The following is a 22154-nucleotide window of genomic DNA, read 5'->3' on the forward strand; positions in this document are numbered from 1 at the left end:
GATTTTTTTAAAAATTGAAAGGAAGATGTTCCTAAGGTCTCTTAAAGTTGTAAAAGTCTATGCTTCTAGGACAACTGTGCAGAAAAACTGCAACAGATAGTCTTTATTATGAACTTTGTGTCTCATGGGCCCAACAGTGGTACTGAGTGCTGAGAAAATGTCCTCCTTCTAGCATCTTTCTAAAGACTCTGGCTGCCAGCAAAGCTCTCCTAAGGACCACCAGTAGGTCAAGAACCTGTTTACATCCAAGAACAGGTAGAGCAGCTGTGCTCACTCTGGTGCCTGCTCTGGTGCCCAGCAGTGAATCTGGCTTAGTGGTCCTTCCCTAGAGCAGCCCAGTGATGTCCATGGAAGGCCTCAGAGGCAGGAGCTCCTGGGGGAGAAGGTCCAATGTACTCTTCTTTCATTACTCACAAAATTATTTGAATGAAAGGTCTTATGAAAATTCAAGCCACTACTCAAGATCCCATTTTCTCCAAACCCAGCACTAAATCCAACAGATAGAAGCCTCTGCCTCAAAAGCCTGAAGAACAAACCTCCCCAATAGGCCCATGATCCTACCAAGACAGTCACCACTTTGAGAGTCAGTCCTTGGAGGCGGCTGCCCATGGGCCTTTCTTGCAGGCTGCCATTCAGGCCCTTTTCTGAGTCCCACGTCGCCAGCTGTGAAGGAAAAAGGGGGTGTGAGGGACAGAGCACATATGCCCACTGTTGGAACTTGCTTTTTAAACTGGGATCCTGAATTAGACAGGTAGGTGGACTGTACTCTCTGAGTTTCTCAAAGACCCAGAGCCATATTAAACCCTTAGAAAAGACAAAAGTGGGACAGACAGAATTTCACTTCCCCATCAGCTCGTCTGGATCTTGGGGAATTGCCACATTCTTAAACGGAAACCAATGGGTAAAAACTTGTTTCTGGAATGAACATCTATGTCCAGTTTTATTCTTTCCACTCACTGAAGCCATGTCACTCTGTCTCCCACAGTGTCCTCTTTCTCTAATTACTCCTTTGACTCACCCAGCCCAGAGAGGTCTTGAGTTCAGCCACTGTCACCACCAGCCAGTATAGGATGACACACAGCAGTGAAGCAGGTAACAAAGACCCAAGTATACAGCTTGTCCTGCCCCCTGGTGCCTACTGCAAGCAGGTCAAGAGCTCACTGCTTGTCTTCATTCTAGTGCAAACTTCATAGTTTTCCCTGACAGGCACATAGAGGACAAGAATACACGTGTTCTCAATCTACTGTACCCTTCTGAGTCTGTAGGGTCTATCCAATAGCCCAATGTGTCTCTGACAGGCACACTCAAATGGTTGTAGAGACCCCATCTTGGCTCAGAAACAATAGGAAACAGGTGTTCTTGTGACTGCTTCCCCTCCTTGTATCCCTGCAGGGCCTGAGCAGCAATGATGAAACTTTCATCTCATCAATAATTCTCAATTGTTAATTGGCAACATGTAAAAAAAAAAAAATACAGATCCTGGCCCCCATCTCAAGCCAACTTAATCAGGATCTCAGCGCTTGGTCATGGGTAAAGTTAGTGCTTCCTCACGATCCTGATCGACAACCCCTAATCTTCCAGGTCACTGAGCCTCTAACTTTGCTGCATATTAAAATCGTTTGAGAGGGCTTTTGAAACATTCTCTAGTCCAGGCCCAATCTGTAGTGAGTGAACTAGGTATGGATATTTTAGCTCTCCATGTGATTCTAATGCATAGCCAAGATCATGAACCACATATAGACTAAAACAGTGATCCTCAGATTGTGACAGGAACACAAAACACCCATGGACTTTTTTGCACACACTTTCTGATTCCAGAGCCTGAGATTATTTCTATCTAATACGCTCCCAGGTGGTGCTGCTGCTGATTCATGGACCACCATTTAAGTAGCAAGGGATTAAAGATTCAGACTGCCACAGGCAGCATCTACTCCTCATCAGGGAAAATACACAGGACCCCTAGTGATGCCAAGAGGAACCATCCCGCTATGGGAAAGTGCTACCAGGGGCCCTAAAGGTGCCACCAATAGTGCCATTTAAGGACACTTCTACTCTCCCAGCATTTCCTATAGCCTTAACATCTGCAGCAAGATCTGCACACTTAGCCTTTCCTATGAGGCCACAGTTCTAGACCAACCCCGAAGCCTTGAGCAGAAACATCAGAATGATATATGTGGTTCTAGAACTAGTTTTAAATGGACCTGGAAACTCCTGCTGTCACTAAGGACATGATACCAACTAAGACCCACTCCTTCCAAATTAATAGCATGCTTGGCAGTGATGAATGAATCACTTAGTTAAGAGCATGGCTATGTACTCTGAGGAGATTTCTGACAGCCACCACTAATTTTAGGAACAGTGAAGTAAAGAGCGAAGTTAAAATCTACCCAATACCCTGTTCAAGAACATCAAAAATACCAAACTCTGAGAACTGGAATAATGAGAAGGAAACATCATGGCTGTTTCTTCATTGGGTCTCAGAAAATAGCACTGGGACCAGATTTAATTCCTACAGCTGAATTAAAATGCTGGTCAAAGGGAAGAGAACAAACTTAGCCAAAAAGAGTCAAGGTATTGATTCCCTGCCTTCTTTGGATGCTCCTACATGGACCCAGGGAATTCCTGGTGTGTATTTGGGCTGCCTGCATCTCCTCCACTTAACCCTGATATGTGGTCTGTTGCACCTCCTGGGTTGGGTGGTATTACAAAAGCCCCCTTCAACACCTCAGTGACCCAGAGTGTCATAATGGAGACAGTCTTGTCTTATCCTCGTGATGATGTATCTGTTTCAGGAACTGTATATTCTGCCCTGCACCAGGATTTGAATTTCTAACACCTACTGCTAAACCTCCCTGGCATGGGTGAAGGGACATCTCAACTCTCTGATGCCTTGGCTTGGAAAGTGCTTGCAATGGGGCTCTGTGTGTCCTTGATAAACCAGGCTCTGCCTGTCTTTATATTGGGATTGTAATTAGTCACGAGAATAGAAAATGGACGCCGGAAGAAGCAGTTGAGATGAAGCCAGGTCCTTCTAGGATTTCAGCTCAACTCCAAGGAGGATTCTGCCTCTCAATGCCTATCCAAACCACCCTGTGCTTCTAGCCCACTACCTGGTTCCAGGCAGTAGCACCTCTGCCCCAGAACATTGCGACAGCCTCCCCATTGATTACCCTCAACCGCCCTCTTATGGTCTTCTCCAATGTGCTTAGAGGTACCTTTATAATAAATAAACTCAAACATGAACTGTGTTAATTAAATCATCCTAATGACTTCCCATTTCCTAGAGGATAGACCCTAACACTTCTAAGCTTGGCCTAAAAGAAAGGCTTCTCTATTCCAGGCCCAAGGCTGACTCTCAGCTTCAATTCAATTTATATAGCCACAGTGCACTCCACCCCACCCCCCAAATCCCTAACATTTCTCATATGCATCATGTTCCCTCCTGATTCTCTGTATCCAGTTTCTTTGCCTGAAATGTCATTTCTCTTCAGCTGAGCCTGGTAAACTTTTATGTTTTTGAATGTTTTCACTTTAGAATAGTTTTTGATTTACAGGAAAATGGTGGAGGTTGCCCAGAGACTATCCAATAACTCCATCCCCAGGTTCCCATTATTGTGCTATTAGTAGGATACACTCCTCACAGCTCATAATGTGCTCAGCCCAGTCATCACCGTTTATGCAAAGCTGCAGTAGAAATGATCTCTAGTGCTTCCCATTCTAGCTCTAAGTCTATGATCCAGCTGTGTTATCTGGGTTTTTCACCCTGTCCCCTGGGATCAAAATAGTGTCTTTTAAACAGTCTTGAGTTTCAGACTTTCAAACTAGACCTTGCCTTGCTTATTTCAATGTCAGGGTTTCCAACCTTGCCTTGAAGGTCATGTTCTCCTAAAGATCAACTTATTATGTAACTGATAGATTTGTGGAAGATGAAAACTTGGTGTGGAATTAGCATATGTTTATGAGTCATCAGACCTATGTTCTAGTTGTGTTTTCCCCACTTACCTGAATGACCTCAGACAGCACATTTTACAGCATAGTGCTTAAAATATAGAAGGCAGTGAACAAATATTTGTTGAATAAATTTAACTTGACTGAAATTCCATTTTCGTACCTGTAAAATGGAATAGAAATACCTTCCCTGCCTACCATGTTGAGGGGATGCTCAAAGGAGAAAATCATTTTACTATAAACTATTATAAAATAAATTAATAATCACAAAATAAAGAATCAAAGTATAAGACTATGTGTACATTCCAACCTTAATTATGCTTTTTAGAAAAGGTGGTAGCAAAAGTGGGAGGAGATATGTTGAAATGTATTATGTGAATATGTCTAGATGGTAGAATTATGAAGCTATTATTACTTATTTATGCTTTTCAAGGTTTTTAACAGGTTTTTCACTACTTTCACAGAAAGGAAAACAAGCTTTTGTTAAAAACAAGTAGCACAGGCAATCAAGCAAAATCCTGTCACATGCACTTGTATGATTGGCTGAATGGAAGAAAGCCAACAGTGTCAAATTATCTGTTGATACATCACAGCCAATCTGAGTCAGAACACACTAAATCAGTCATCTTGTTGCAAGGAGCTGTGGCTGAGGGGTGCCCATCTCCTAGATGAGGCACACTGCAAGTTGGTCCAGCACAGCAGTTCATTCTATGACCTCTCTAGCGCCCACAAACTGATTGAGTCTGGAGACAGGGCAATGGCAACTGTGGAGGCCCAGATCCATGAAGACAGGCACTCTTTCCATAAAGGAAGAGGGATAACACTATGTTAGTTACTACTCAGACAACCCCAATGCAAGGCCATTGAAATAAAAATAGAACTTCATGAGAGGGAAAGACAGTCCTACAAGTATATCCTATTCCTTTTTTTTTGGTCTGAAAATAATTAGGGCTTAAAGTTTATTTTTTTATTATTTTTGTTTTCTTTTTTAAACACAGATTTCTCTCTCCCTGGCCTTCAGGCATTCTGTACTCTGACAAAAAAAAAAAAAAAAACTTCAAAGTGAACCAAAATTCTGCCTTCAAACACATCAAAGGGCAAGCATGTTGCAGGATCCAGGATCCTTCAAGTTGGGCAGGACTTTATTACACCCTCACATGAGCCCAAAGTTGAGAACCCAGGCTGAGTGAACCCCACTATTTCCAAAAATCTTTGTGCTCTTGCCCAGATCCTACAACCACTGGGATAAAACCTTTATCATATCCGTGAGAAGCCATCCCACTGAGCATCTTATACATAAGACCAGAACAGAAAAAGACACAGTCCAGACAAAAGACTTCAGTGGATTTTTTAAAATTAAATAAACCCTTTAAATGGATTCCCAAACTTGTAGCTGACCAAGAACAGGAGAGACTGCATACCATTTCCCTGCTGTAGGTGCCTGATTCTCCTGGTTCAAAACACCGAGGAAAATGTTTCAGTCAATAAAAGCCAAATGAGGCCCATGGACTTCATAAATGGGGAGCCAGAAATACCTTTTACCCAAAGAAGGCCTAACACTTGGTCATACAGCCGCAGATCATTTCATTTGTACACAAGTGCATCTGCTGTGACTTTCCCTTGAATTTTGTTTATGGGATCAACGAATTTATGGCCACAGACACCCACTTAGACAGCCTACCTGTCGAGATCAGTGCCTGAAAAACTAATTTCCAGCACTGTTAAACAAAACAAGAGATGCCACTTCTTGATAAGATGGCTATGATTTTTGCTCATCACCGAGATCTGCTCTGCTCAGACCAGAGGTACGTATGGAGCCAGAGGTTATAGCACAATCATCACTTGAAGGGAGATATATGCTTTCAAAATCTGATTATGACAAACGACTCTTCATGAGATCAGCCAACTAGAGAATAAATTTAATAAACCACTGGTCTCAGGCCAACATATTTTCTGAGTCAATCGGGGTGTTCATGTTAGTGTTTTGAGTTGTGAGATGTGGGGATTTGGGACTTTATGGCCCTGCCCTTAATAAATGCAGGACTATTAAACCTCGGTGTGGCATTCCTCCTGTAGGAGATTGGACTTTTGGGACTGTAATCTAATTATAGAGATGTCTTAAAGTGGTAAAGAAGGAGCAGAGAGGCAACCCAACTGCTTTATAGCTGAGACAGAATATGACCAATTTTACATATAGAGGGAGGGAGGGAAGAAAAGTTGGTTTGCTTGATCCCAAATCTCATATTTAACTATAACCAACAAAACAATAGGTCAATAACCTATCCTGTCGCATTTCACAACTGAGTGAACCATACTTTGGTGGTAAGCTTGCCTAGAGTGAGCACTGGAAACTGGAAGTGAAGTTTTTATGACTGCGTCTGTAGCCCTCACAGCTGTAGTGGGAATCCCATGTGAACTGTACCCTCATCAACCAGTAACTGCCATCAGCTGAGGCAGCCTCAGCTGAGATACAGGCTTCAGCAGTTACAACCACAGAGCCTTTATCATCATGGCAGTACATGGACTTTTCTAAATAACAAGGCGTCTATCAGCTTTTGTTCATTTTTTCCATTGTTATTGGAAAATAAATGCATTCACTGTATGCTTCAAAGGATCACAGCCTTTGGTGGGGATGGGGCAAAGGGAGAACCTACATCTTGAATCAGCTTGAATTGGGCATTTGGCTAGCGCTGATTTCAGGTAGTTAATTTTAAGCTATGGCTAACCACAGGGATAACACAACACAGTATCTCAGAAACAGAATATAAGCATCTGAGGATAGACTATTAATATTTGTAGCCAAGGTTCCTGAAGTAAGGTCTAACTTAAGAATTCATTTTCGGAATTACAGTATGTCTGGGCTCCTGAGGTATGGGCCTCAGAGAGCGTGCACCACAGGAGATGACCATCATGTCAGATGTCCCCAAAGAGGAAGGGGCCAGGACCACAGCTGAAGCTTAGACACACTGTGTAGGACGGAGGAGGAGGCTCACTCGGAGGCAGGGGGAAGCTGGAAGTCTCTGCTCAGGACCATTTGCACAGGGAATTCAGTATTTGATGAAAGTTGTACTCTCTTAAAATGAGCCCCAGGAGAACTTGTGCTAAATGTACATACAGCAGACCCATGAGACACTGAAAGAAGACAAAACAGACTGGAGTGTTATCACATATGCGGGCTTCATGAAAAAACTGTAATGAGGATGAGAGAAAGATATGCCCCCCCAGTGGTGCTGGGGTGTAAGACAAGGAAAACTAGCAGAAGTGCCACTGAGGCTGGCAACCAGGCCACTCATGGTGAGACCATGGATATGTCCAAACCCTAGCCTCTCCTATCTGAAAGTCCAGAACACATAGGGCCCACTTGGGCCTGCACAGGGATAGAAGAGGTGCCAGCAATGGAGTCTTTCCATCACATTCACAGGGAGGATGGAGGCAGTTCTAATTCTGCTTGACATATAAGAAGCAGGAAGATGATGTGGCTTTCATTGTAACAAACAAACAAAAAGTCATCTACTCAACAAAGGAAATGAGAAGCCCCTCCAAGGAGAGATGGGATACAAGAAATGTTTCATTTCTGCCAGAGCATGGGGCAAAAGAGTGGTAGTTATACAAGTGTGTAAGAAGAAAAATAAATAAATTTTACCAAATTCTTAAAGACCAAGTGTGGGCCAGCAAGACAGTGAGCTCCCTCACATTCATCAGCACTTCCATCACATCTCCACCAGGTGGACAGGGAGGGGGAAAAAAAAAAAAAAAACAGAAGAGAGCATCCAAAAGTTATGGGACAATATTAGATACATACATATCCAATATAAGACTTGTATTCAGTATATGTAAAGAAATCTTATAATTCAATTATAAGAAGACAAACAACCCAATTTTTAAAACCAAAGAAAAGACATTAGAAGATATGTGAAGATAATAAGCACATGAAAAAATATATATGTTCAAAATCATGAGTTATGAGGGAAATGCAAAATAAGACCACAGGACATACCATTAAACTTCAGTGTGGCTAAAATCAAAGATTAACATTACCAGTTGGTGGTGAGGATTTGGAAATCAAAAGTTGAAGGCACAGTGGAAGACAGTTTGGAGATGTTCTATCAAGTTAAACATACACTGAACTTACCAACCAGCATTTCCCCTCCTAGTCACTTACCGGAAAAAAGTATAAAGTATGTCCATACAAAGGTCAGTATGTGGATGTTCATGAAAGCTTTATTCATAATAGCCAAAAATGGAAATACTTCAAATGTCAATCATGGTGATTAGTAAATGGATATACAAAGTGTGGACTATTTATTCAATGGAATACTACTCGGCAATAAAAACAAACAAGCTATCAACATGTGCAACATCCTGGGTAAAGCTCCAAAGCGTTACACCAAGTGACTGAAGCCAGACACAGAAGATCACACACATTATGATTCCATTTATATGACTTTCTTGAAAAGGCAATATTATACATCCTGAAAGTAATTCCAGTGGTTGCCTGGGCCAGGAATGGGATAAGGATATTCACTGCAAAGAAGAAGGAGGGCTATCTGAGGGTAATGGAAGTATTCTAAATTTTGAGTGTTGTGGTGATGTTAGTACTGTATGCATTTCTCAGAGCTAACCAAACACTGTACACCTAAAATGGGTAAATTTATTACAGATAACTGCATCTAAATAAACTTGTTTTATACATACACACAAACATATTGATAGTGATTTAAAGAAAGGATGAAGCCATGTGCTGGGGAGGCAAGGTAATGGCACTAACCTGTACCGTCATGGGACCCAACTATGATCCTTTGGCAAAGATGATGACCCTTTAGCAACAATAATGATGATACTAACCATGACCAATGTTAGTACACTTGGGTCATCATGCTTGAACTACCTAGAGATACAGGGTATCAAGGGAACAAGAAATGTCTGTCAATCTAGAAAATCTGAATGCACCTTTATAAAGGTTTAGAAAGAATGTAAGTACAATTTTGCCTTCAAATAGTTCCTTAGTGTGCATGGAAAAATAGTTTTCATAACATTAAAAGAGTATGATCCATCTTTTCTTAAAGCTATATTCTTTTTCTGAGATGGTAGATGAGCATGCCTGAGACAAAAAGGTAGCTGTAAAAGTTATTGCTGACATTAGGTAGAACAATAGGATTATAGGAATGTCCATCTCTTGCTCTGTACAATTCTATAATGTTTCAATTGTTTTACTAAAAGGAAGCATTGCTTCCATTATCAGAAGAAAAACAATAAAGCTATTTCCATTTTGGGACTGTATTGCAATATAGCTTATAACTGCAATGTTGATTTTGTATCTCTAATTGTTTTAGGTACATTATTTTTGTCTCTCTAAATAAACTGCATGTTCTAGCAAAGGCAATGTCTGCAGTGAAACAAGCCAGGCTGGAATTCTGGTTCTTCCACTCTCATGCAGAGAGACCCCTGGCCAGTCATTTGAATTGATCATATTCTTTCTCTGGGCTCAAGTGTCCTCATCTGTTACTAGTTATTAACAGATATTAGTTATTGTTACTGACAAAATACTCTTTTCTCTTAGGTCTATACTAGGCTTGGGTCCATACTGGCAGCAGAAGAAATTCTTGCTAGTTTAAATTGACTAGAATTAATGTTACTATACACAGTATATCCACTATACATCAGTCTGAAGTCAGACAAGACACTTCAGACAACCGGTTCTATGAGATCTTGCATTGAAAAAAGCAGCAAGTGTCTCTCCTCATACTTTCTCTAAATTCTGGGTCATCTCCTCTCCCTAGAACACTCTTCTCTTCCTTTGTTCTCTGCCTCTTGCTTATCCTCTGGAGATCATTCTAGAAATCCATCCTTGCACCTTTTAACAAGACTGTCTCCTTCTGACAATCCCATCCCACACAATATATTAAAACTCATGTCTATTTACTCTCAAATATACAATATGTCTTAAGGCAGGGACTGTCTCTCCTTCATTTTCATTCACTCAATAAAATTTTATTAGAAAAATTAATGAAATTAACCATCCCTTGGGCACTTCCTCACTGACTGACTGGAATTACATGCTTTTCCCAAAATCTAGTTCCCAGCTTATGTCCCATATCTGAAGCTCCATACAGAGCATTGTCACTCAGTACTCATTTATTTATAATGATTGAAAGTGCCAGGGCTGGATTTTAACTCTTTTTTAAATTATATTTTATTGATTATGTTGTTCCAGTACTCCCAATTTCTTTGACCTTTGCTCCCCTCCACCCAGTACCCCTCTTCCATCCAGCAATCCCACACTCCTTAGTTCATATCCATGGGTTGTGCATATGTTCTTTGGCTTCACCCTTTCCTATATTATTCTTAACTTCCCCCTGTCTATTTTGTACCACCCAATTATACCTCTTAATCCCTGCACAATTTCCCCATTTATCCCCTTACCCCTCCCAGCTGATAACCCTCCAAATGATCCCTGTACCTATGATTCTGTTCCTATTCTGGTTTGCTTAGTTGGATTTTGTTTTTATTTTTTAGATTCAGATGTTGATAGTTGCTACTTCGTTGTCATTTTAATGTTCATAATATTGATCTTCTTTTTCTTAAGTCCCTTTAACATTTTATATAATAATGGCTTGGTGATGATGAACTCCTATAGCTTTACCTTGTCCAGGAAGCACTTTATCTGCCCTTCCATTCTAAATGATAGCTTTGCTGGATAGAATAATCTTGGTTGCAGGTCCTTGCTTTTCATCATATTGAATACTTCTTGCCAGTCCCTTCTGCCTGCAAAGTTGCTTTTGAGAAATCAACTGAGAGTCTTATAGGCACCCTTTGTAGGTAACTCTCTGCTTTTCTCTTGCTGACTTTAAGTTTCTCTCTTTATCTTTAACCTTTGGCATTTTAATTATGATGTGTCTTGGTGTGGTCCTCCTTGGATCTAGCTTGTTTGGGATTCTCTGTACTTCCTGGACTTGTATGTCTATTTCCTTTGCCAAATTTGGCAAGTTTTCCTTCATTATTTTTTCACATAAGCTTTCAATTTCTTGCTCTTCCTCTTCTCCTTCTGGCATCCCTATGATTTGGATGTTGGCATGTTTAAAGTTGTCCCAGAGGTTCCTAAGCCTCTCCTCATTTTTTCAATTCTTGTTTCCTCATTCTGTACTGGTTCACTGTTTTTTCTTCCTCATGTTCCAAATCAATGATTTGAACCCATTTCCTTCCCTTCACCATTGGTTTTGTGTGGATTTTACTTCAATTCATTTGGCATAGCCTTCACTTCTTCCCTTATGCATTTGCCATACTTAAGCATATCTGTCAAGCCTGTGAGCATCTTTATCACCAGTGTTTTGAACTCTACATCTGTTAGATTGACTATCTCCTTGTCTGTTAGGATGGCTATCTCCTTGTCACTTAGTTCTCCCATTGGAACCTTGATCTGTTCCCTCTTTTGGGCCACAGTTCTCTTGTCTCCTCATCTTGACAGTCTCCTGTGTTTGTTTGCCTCTGTCTTAGGTAAAGCTGTCATACCTGTTATGCTCTAAGGGGCGGAGCCTTAGGTGTTCATCAGTATTGGCAATCTGTTTCACCATGCTGTAGCACAGTATGGAGGGATTTGAGAGGGAACAATGCCGCTTACTCAGCACTCACTCCTTTTCCAGACACTTCTCCCACTTCCATATGGGACTGGTGCCTCTCTAGTTGTTGCCCTGGCTGTCATTCCCAGAGTGGGTGGGTCTGCAGACATTGGAGGACTGTTGGGGCTCTTTAAACAAGCAGACTCTGCTGAGAGACTGGCAGTTTCTTCCTTCACCCCAACCCCCACTGGTGTGTACAGTCAGAAGCAATGAGGCTTGATTTTCCCTGGCACTGGAATAGTGAGCTGTGTGGTCTGGTCTGGTGCTGAGAGCACCTCCCAGGTGACCCTCCCTACTTTTTGAAAAGTGTGGCTGCACTTTCCGCTGGCCTGCCTCTGCCACCGCTGCTGTGCTGCCGCCACTGTTGCCACCTACATACTGAACCTTCTCTGCCATAGCTCTGCCCCTCCTACCTGTCTGGATGAGTATTTCTTCTTTATATCTTTGTTTGTTGGACTTCCATGTAGCTCGATTTTTCTGGAACTCTTGGTTGTCTCTAGTTTTGAAGTATTTTTTATTCCTTCTTAGTTGTGGAGGGAGATGCAGTGTGTCTGCATAGTCCTCCATCTTGGCCAGAAGTCTGTGTGGACTGGATTTTCTCTTTTGCTTTTTTTTTTTTGAAAATTTACTTTATGACTTCAAGTCATAAAAAAGTTGGTAAAAGGGTCAAAGGACCTAAACAGACACTTCTCCAAGGAGGACATACAGAGGGCCCACAGACATATATAAAAGGGTGCTCAACATCACTAGCCATCAGAGACATGCAAATTAAAACCACAATGAGACACCACCTCATGCCTATCAGTATGGCTATCATTAACAAATCAAGAAACAACAAGTGCTGGCAAGGATGTGGGGAAAAGAAGGCCCTAATGCACTGTTAGTGGGGATGCAGACTGTTGCGGCCACTGTAGAAAACGGTATGGAATTTCCTCAGAAAACTAAAAATGGAACTGTCTATGACCCAGCAATTTCACTGCTGGGAATATATCCTAAGAATCCTTAAACACCAATTCAAAAGAACCTATGTACCCCTATGTTCATAGCAGCGCTATTTACAAAAATAGCTAAGTGTTGGAAACAGCCCAAGTGCTCAATCAGTAGAGGTGTGGATTAAAAATCTGTGGTACATTTACACAATGGAATACATGCAGCAGAACAAAAAGAGGAAGTGCTACCTTTGGTGACAGCATGGATGAAACTGGAGACTATTGTCCTAAGTGAAATAAACCCATCAGCAAAAGACAAATACCATATGACCTCACTTATAACTGGAATCTAATGAACAAAATAAACTAACAAAAATAGAAACAGAGACATGGAAACATGGAATAGACTAATAGCTATAGGAGGGGATGAAGAATGGGGAATGGTAGAAAGAAGGGGAAGGGACTAGTCAAAGAACATGTATGAATGACCCATGGACATGGACAACATAGAAGGGATTGACTGTGGGTGAGAGGGGTGGGCTGGGTGGAGGAGGGCAAAAGGGCAAAATAGAAATTGGGACAACTGTAATAGAATAAACAGTAAAAAATAAAATAGTGTTATCCTTCAAAATAAGTTAGTAAAATGAATGATTCCAAAGACATTTTTAATCTACTTTTTATGCCTTTGCCTTCTGACCCTTGTTACATAAAGTGTGGTCTATAAACTAGGTCACCTGGGACTTGTTTAAATAAAGGAATCTTGGCTCTATCCCATGCCCATGGAGTCAGTGTCTGTATTTTCACAAGATTCCTGGGCCATGCACAGGCATAAGAAAGGCTGAGAAGCACAGTTTCTACATCATGCCACTTTTATTTTTTCCCCGTATCTTTATAAGCTGCTTTACTTCTCTCCCAATCCCTCTCTTATCTGCCTCCTATCTAATCCCCACCCAGTAGCCAGAGTTTTCTTTTTTGCTTTGTTTCTTTTTCAATGAAAATTGTTTTATTTAACTCTCCTTAAAATTCTCAACTGGTTTCTTGTTAAACTCAGATTAAAAAGCATATATATTTTTCATAGCTTGTAAGACTGTCCAAGATCTGGCCCATGTCTGCCCTTCAACCTCATCTCATGCCACACTTTCCGCCTTGCTCACTACACCTCACTGACACTGGCCACCTTTCAACTACTCTCTCAAGCCAAGGTCTTTCCTGTGTATACACTTCACTTCCCTGATATGCTTATCTCTAGCTTTCACACCCCATGGTTGGCTCTTTCTCATCTGGCAGGTTCTTACTCAGTGAGTTGATGAGCTAGCTATCCTCTTAAAAAAGCCTTCCCAGATCACTCTTCCACAGTACGCTTAATAGTTGTAAGCACAGAACTTGGTCATTTTCTTCATAGCTCTCACATACTGCAATTTCTAAAACTACCCCCTAAGATAGAAATTGCCTGTTTTGCTTACTTTTACTCAGTATCATATATTCAGCATCTGATATAATTTCTGGCATGTAGCATGCACTTAAAAGATATTGTTGAATAAATAAAGAGATCAATGAACTAGTCTAGGGGTTGGCAGATTTTTCCATAAAGAGCAAGACAGGAAATAGTTTAGGCTTCTGGGGCAATATGATCTCTCTGTGGTCCATTACTCAATGAGTGTTGTTGTATTCCAATAAACTTTACTAGATTTGGCCCAAACACCATACTGGACTGATCCTTAATAATTAACACCTTTATTTCTATTGTTGCCTCCATCTAGAATGTTCTACCCTCCAATTGAACTTTTCAAAACACGATCCTTTCAGGTTTAATTTGTCATTTAAAAAAACTGTTTAATTGTCATGTTTTCAGGAAACCCATTTTATCCTTCTGACAGAAAGTGACAGATCTCGCTGTATCCTTATAACATTACACTTATCCCTTTTCATGGTACTAATCACATCCAGATTTCTCTGAAAGTTCCTGCAGCAAATTGTATTTTCTAAAAGTGATTGTGACAATATTTTCCATCTCATGTGCTCTTCTATAATGTGACTTCCCCCTCTCTATCAAGAAGTGAAGTTTAATTCTGCTCTCTTAAAATCTGATCTGAATCTGATGTTGTGTGTCTTTGAGGTTCAGTCAGAAAAGGCCACCGAGCTTCTGCTTGACTCTTGGGATGCTTGTTCTAGGACAGGGACTTTCAGCCTTGGCATCATTGATATTTTGGGCCAGATAACTCTTTGTTATGGGGGGGGGCTGTCCTATGCATTGTAGAACATTATTAGCATGCCTGACCTCTACCAACTAGATGACAATAGCATTTCCTCTCCCAGTAAAACAATCAAAAATATTTCCAGACATTGCTAAATATCCCTTGGGAGACAAAATCACTTCTTTAAAACCCCCTTTCAAGGAGAAGTCACCTTCCATGGAAAAAATTCAATAGTCCTGAGACCACCATGATAGAAAAATCACATGCAGTTACTCTGGCAACAGTTTCCAATGAATTCAGCCTTCCCGCCACCTTTATGAAAACACTAGACATGTGAATAGACCCTTAAGATCTGCCCATCAGCCAGTTCAGAACCATCAAGTGATCTCAGTTAATGTTAAAAGAATCACCAAGCCAAGCCCTGACCAAATTTATGACATGCAGAGTACTTAAGTATAATAAAATTTCTGTTTACAATAGCAAGTTTAGGACATTTGAAAAGAATTTGGTACCTGGAAGTATAGAGGCACTATAAAGAAAATATAAAATATGTGGAATTGGCTTTGAGACTGTGGAGAAAGAGAAACCTAGAGGGACCTTAAACTTTTAGTGGAAGCAAAATGGGGCTCAAGGAGACTGACGGCAACAATTTAAAGGAAAGTAAGGAAAATATTATTAAAAACTGGAGGAAAGGGTCCCCTTCTTAGGCAGTGGCAGAAAATTTAGCAAAATTATCACTAGCAGTGATACGGAAAATAGAAAAATATCCTTTATGAAGTGATGGATCTTTCTAAAAAAGTATAAAGCAGAGTATTAAAGTACTTAGAATGTGAGCATAGATATATGGACAGTTCATAGAGAGACTAAAGAATTTTGTTTTTAAAATTTAGAGAATATATATAGAAGCCATGATTTGTTGGCTGCAACAATAAAACTATTTCTTAACTGCAGTCTATTCTAGCATAAAATTCCAAAATAATTGAGGCTCTTGATGCAAAGAACAAACCCCACAAGCTACTCAGAAAATATGAACCCATGAAATCAAAAGTGAAACTGTAAAACCCTTTTTTAATACCTAAAAAAAACTTGAGGTAGCGTCTTGTAGACCATTCCGAGAGGAAAAAAAGTGGCTTTATACAATCTGAAGGGTGTGTACAATAGCTTCTAAAACTACATAGCAGGCTGTTAGAGAGCTCAAGGGAAAGAACCTGTCTCCAAGAAATCTATAGGGACGGTCTTCATCTAATGTAGTGAATAACCAATAAACTTAATTTAAAAACACACACAATGTTTAAAAGAACTGTAATGACAGAAGCATAGACAGCTTAGACTAAACAGGATAGAGAGAATGTAAAATAAAAAGAGACTTTTAGATCTCTGAACTTCTTATATGCAAGGAGTAGTTGAGAAAACTGTTCAGCTGTAAACACAGTATGCATTTTTCGAGAAAGTAAGGATGGCTTAGATGGTAGAATCAAGAGCTCAGAGGACGAATCAGGTGGAGAGTCATTCACAGGTAGCAGTAACAGGCCATAATCAAGATGCTAATAACATGAGCCCAGATGGATATCAGAATTGCTCTCCAGACCTTCAACCATTATGTGCCTCCCATCACCTCTCTCCCTTATGAATGACAATGTTTACTGCAGTTATCCTATCACTGTCTTACCTTTATTATCCTATCACTGTCTTACCTTTATATATTAAGTATGGGTAGGTCACATAACTTGTCTTTTTACACTGAGGTCTTCAGACCGAGAGGAACTATACTTGTATAGCTGAATCCCTAAATCTGCACCCAAAGAACTTTATTCCCACCTTGGCCTGATTTAGATTATAAGATCCTGGACTTCCATCTGATGTGCTAATTGAGTGAGATTCTGGGGCTTTTGAGGGAAGGAATGAGACTAGTTTTCATTTGGGAGGGGTGTGGATTATAGTGCCCAGAGAAAGGACCACAGCAGACTGTGTATTTTCCTAGGATAGGAACAACATCATCTATTTCCCATGTTCTTCTAAATGGTGGCCTTGCCACTTCCCCATCAATATGTAGAGCCTAACCCCTTTTCTTCCCCTTGAACTTTGACTGTTTTCACTTGGAATTTATAAATAATGGTGAAAATGACACTGTGGTTTCTCAGGTTACATTCTAAGTGGCCATGCCACATCCACTTGGTTCTCTTGTGACACTTGCTCATGTAATACATCCAACAGCCCTGAGACCAATGTGCGGACAGGCCACTTTAAGTCCCCTGGAAGACAGTTCCTCATGGGCTCATGCTTCTATCACCTCACCAAGGTGCTAAACATACAAGTGAAGCACTCTTGAACTCACCAGCTGAGTACAACTAAGTGATCCCAGCTGATGCCACGAGAAGCAAAAATCACCCAGCCAAGGCCTGCCCAAACAAAGTCCTGACCTGTAGAATCTGTAAAATATAATATAATTGTTTCTGTTTGAAGCCACTAAGCTTTGGAATAGTTTGTTATGCATCAATAGTAAGGAAAGGGCTGGTTCATCCCTCTGTATTCTCACAACATTTCAAGTCCCATACAATACAGACTTGTTTTTACTCTACAAAGCACTGTCACACATTACATCTCATTTTATTGCCACAAACACTTCGTGACTAAAGCAGAATAGGAATTATCATCAGTTTTTCCAGTGGAGAAACTGAGGCTCAGACTTGTTGAATATTTACTAAATATTTTAGGGAGGCTGTAACCTCAAGAATTCTGAATCCATGGCCACTGGTCTCTCCTTGAAAGTGTTCCCTCTGCACATAGTAGGGCCTGCATAAGCATTCCTTTATTTCATAAAGGAGAATGAAAGAACAAACGTCCCAAAGGCTGTTAACTTCCATCATAATGGAATCTCATCTAGACTCTGAGGCACAGAACCCAGACACATTGCTGAGGTCAGCATTCTCTCAACATTTTATTGACCTTCTGGGAGCAAGATCATTACACTGATGCAACCTGGAAACCTCACAGGTCTCGTATCTCTTTCCTCCTGACCCTTCTGTCTAGCCGTACATTTTATAGATGTCTCCAATTGCACAGAAGGCAAATGGAGCCTCATTCCCCTCAGCACTAGAGTCACACAACTAATATTAACCCAGAAAATCATTTATAAAGGTGACAATAAAAGAATTAAAATCTACCCATGAAAGTGATTAGTATATATAAACTGAGAGTGAAATTTGAAACTAGAAACCAAGAGACAGAGTTTTGAAAACTTTACGTGGGATAGTACATGCCTTGAGTTGACTATGCAGACAGTGCAGGAGGACAAAAATGTGCCTTCCCACTTCTTCCATTCATTTTAATAGTTCATAATCAGAAGGTATATGATATTTAGTTCAAGTATTAACAATTCTTCTTTAGATTGCACATGTAACTCAGATCTGAAGGTAACCCAAGTAAAGCATCTTTATTTCCACAATACTAAAAACAGAAAATTCACAATGCACTGTTTTTTAAGATTTTCAGAGCACTCTGCCTCCGGTGAGCTAAGGCTATGCACAGGGAAATGAGTCTTAAGAGTAAGGGGCTTCTGGAGGGGGCGACGGCTGGGTGAGCCCTGGGATGAGCGCAGTGTAAACATCTTTGCTAAGAGATGATTGAGATCCTGAATAGGGCGCCTTGGGCCAGACTGGTACACGATCTGACGCCACCAGGGGCAGATCCAGGAAGTGCAGATCAATCTAAGAAACAGCAACACACAATAAGAGTCACAAAAATGGGAAGACAGAGAAACAACCCCCCATTGAAAGGAAAGGTAGAATCCCCAGAAAAAGTGCTAAATGAAATAGAGGGGAGCAAACTATCAGATATGGAATTCAAAACATGGATTATGAAAAAAATCAATGAGCTCAGCGAGCTCAAGGAAAACTACAAAGAACGCCAGGGAAATTACAAGAAACTACAAGGAAACTACAAGGAACTTACTGAGAATTACACCAGCAAGAAAAAGGACATAGAAGCTATCAATAAGAGCCAGGAGGAAATGAAGAACAGAATTTCTGAATTGAACACAGTAGAAGGAATTAAAAGCAGGCTAGAGGAAGCAGAAGATCGGATCAGCGAGCTGGAGGACAATGTAGACAAAAACTCCCAGATAGTGCAACAAAATGAAAAAAGACTGGACAAGAATGAAGAGGTTCGAAGACAGCTGCAGGACAACATGAAACATAATAATATCCATATCATAGGAATTCCAGAAGGAGAAGAAGAGGAGCAAGGGGTAGAAAACCTATTTGAAAAACTAAACACAGAAAACTTCCCTAACATGAGGAGAGAAAGAGTCATGCAAGTCAAGGGAGCACAGAGGGTCCCAATGAAGATGAACCCTAAAAGGCCCACTTCAAGACACATCATAATTAAAATGGCAACATTCAAAGACAAAGAGAGAATCCTAAAAGCAGCAAGAGAAAAACAACTAATAACATACAAGGGAGCTCCAATAAGGCTATCATCAGATTTCTCAGCAGAAACACTACAAGCCAGAAGGGAATGGCAAAAAATATTCCAGTCAATGAAAAACAAAGGCCTACAACCAAGAATACTCTACCCAGCAAGGCTCTCATTCAAAATGGAAGATGAAATAAGGAGTTTCCAAGACAAAAGAAGGCTAAAAGAATACATCTCCACCAAACCAGCATTGCAAGAGATGCTAAAGGGTCTGCTTTAAGAAGATGAAGAAACAGAGAGACACAGAGAGGAACACAAGTACAAAGGGGAAAATGACAATGAATAAATACTTATCAGTAATAACCTTAAAAGTAAATGAATTAAACGCTCCAATCGAAAGACATAGGGTAGCTGAATGAATTAGAAATGTGCTGTCTACAAGAGACTCACCTTAAAACAAATGATCTACATAGACTGAAAGTGAAGGGATGGAAAAAAGTATTTCAAGCAAATGGATATGAAAAAAATCTGGGGTAGAAATACTTATATCAGACAAAACAGATTTCACAGCAAAGGCCATAAAAAGAGACAAAGAAGGACATTTCATAATAATTAAGGGAAAAACCCATCAAGAAGATATAACCCTTGTAAACATATATGTACCAAAATAAGTAAGGAAAATTTTGAAAGACTTCAGAAAATATATAAACAGTAACACACTCATACTAGGGGAATTTAAAAACCCATTGTCAACAATGGACAGATCTTTGAAGCAAAGAAACACCAAAGATATTGAGGCACTGAACAACACTCTAGATCAAATTGACTTAGTCAATATATAAAGAACTTTTCAACACAAAGAAGCAAAATATTTATTCTTCTCAAGTGAACATGGAACATTTTCAAAGATAGACCACATGATGGGACACAAAACAAGCCCCAACAAATTCAAGAAAATTGAAATTATATCAAGAATCTTTTCAGACCATAATGGCTTAAAACTGGAAATCAGCCTCAAGGAAAAAACTCAAAAACATTCAAACTCATGGAGAATGAATAACATGCCATGAGATAATGAATGGGTTAACAATGACATCAAGGAAGAAATCAAAAAGTTTCTGAAACTAATGATACTGAACACACAACAACCCAAAACCTATGGGATACAACGAAAGCAGTCCTGAGAGGAAAGTTCATAGCATTACAGGCAGGTCTACCTAAAAAAGCTAGAAGAATCTCTGATAAAAAATTTAACCCTACAGCTACAAGAACTAGATGAAGAACAACAAGCAAAGCCTAGAGTGAGTAGAAGGAAGGAAGTCATCAAGATCAGAGCAGAATTAAATGACATAGAAACTAAACAAACAATTCAAAAGATCAACAAAAGTAGGAGCTGGTTCTTTGAAAAGATAAACAAAGTTGACAAGCCTTTAACCAGGCTCATCAAGAAAAAAAAAGAGGACCCAAATAAATAAAATCAGAAACGAAAGGGGAGAAATTCCAACTGATACCTCTGAAATACAAAGGATTGTAAGAAATTATTACGAACAACTGTATGGCAAAAAATTTGACAACCTAGAGGAAATGGACAAATTCCTGGAAACATATAATCTTCCAAAACTGAAACAAAAAGAAGCAGACCAATAACAACTAGTGAAACTGAAGCAGTAATCAAAAAACTCCTGGCACAGAAAAGCCCTGGACCAGATAGCTTCACAAGTGAATTCTACAAAACATTTAAGAAAGAATTCACTTCTATCCTCCTCAGACTATTCAAAAAAGATCCAAGAAATGGGAAGACTCCCAAACTCATTCTATGAAGCTAGTACTACCCTAATTCCAAAAACAGGTCAAGACACAACAAAAAAAGAAAACTCCAGGCCAATATCGTTGATAAACATAGATGCTAAAATCCTCAACAAAATATTGGCAAACCGGATCCACCAACACATTAGAAAGATCATACATGACGATCAACTGGGATTCATCCCAGAGATGCAAGGATAGTTTAATATTCGCAAATCAATAAATGTAATACACCACATTAAAAAAATGAAAGACAAAAACCACATGATGATATCAATAGACGCAGAAAAAGCATTTGATAATGTACAACACCCATTTATGATAAAAACTCTCAGCAAAATGGGAAAAGAGGGAGCATACCTCAATATAATAAAGGCCATATATGAGAAACCTGAAGCCAACACCAAACTCAATGGCAAAAACTGTGAGTATTCCCCCTGAGGTCAGGAACAAGACAAGGATGTCTACTCTCTCCACTCCTATTCAACATAGTGTTGGAAGTTCTAGTCACCGCAATCAGACAAGAAAGAGAAATAAAAGGCATCCAAATTGGAATAAAGGAAGTAAAACTGTCATTATTTGCAGATGACATGATAGTGTGCATAGAAAATCCTATAGACTCCACCAAAAACTACACGACCTAATAAGTGAATTCAGAAAAAATAGCAGGGTACAAAGTCAATATTCAGAAATCGAAGGCATTTCTGTACACCAACAATAAAATCTCAGAGATAGAAACTAATAGGAAAATCCCATTTACCATAGCAACAAGAAAAATAAAGTACTTAGGAATAAACTTAACCAAGGAGGAAAAAGACCTGCACACAGAAAACTACATAACATTGAAGAAAGAAATTAAGGAAGATACAAATAAATGGAAGCACGTACCATGTTCTTGGATGGGAAGAATCAACATCATTAAAATGTCCATACTACCTAAAGCAATTTATAGATTCAATGCAATCCCTATTAAAATACCAATGACATTTTTCACGGACCTAGAACAAATATTTCAAAAATTTATATGGAACCAAAAAAGAGCCCGAATAGCCACAGCAATTTTGAGGAAGAAGAACACAGTAGGAGGAATAACAATACCTGATAACAAACAATGCTACAAAGCCACGGTAATCAAAACAGTCTGATACTGGCATAAGAACAGACATATAGATCAATGGAACAGAATAGAGAGCCCAGAAATAAACCCAGGTCTATATGGTCAACTAATATTTGACAAAGGGGGACGG

General features: G+C 39.8%; 1 protein-coding gene across 1 annotated transcript in view; it reads right to left on the reverse strand.

Annotated features, from left to right (window-relative positions):
- GRID1 (glutamate ionotropic receptor delta type subunit 1) overlaps positions 1-22154 on the reverse strand; it is a 777332-nt gene that overhangs the window by 134463 nt on the left and 620715 nt on the right. Inside the window, exon 9 of the mRNA XM_090278321.1 lies at positions 562-663. Within this exon, the coding sequence (XP_090134447.1) occupies positions 562-663 (102 nt within the window). The remainder of the gene's footprint in view (positions 1-561; positions 664-22154) is intronic.

The sequence above is a fragment of the Furipterus horrens genome, unplaced genomic scaffold, assembly GCF_987537825.1.
Source record: "Furipterus horrens unplaced genomic scaffold, mFurHor1.1.pri manual_scaffold_5, whole genome shotgun sequence".
NCBI lineage: Eukaryota > Metazoa > Chordata > Mammalia > Chiroptera > Furipteridae > Furipterus > Furipterus horrens.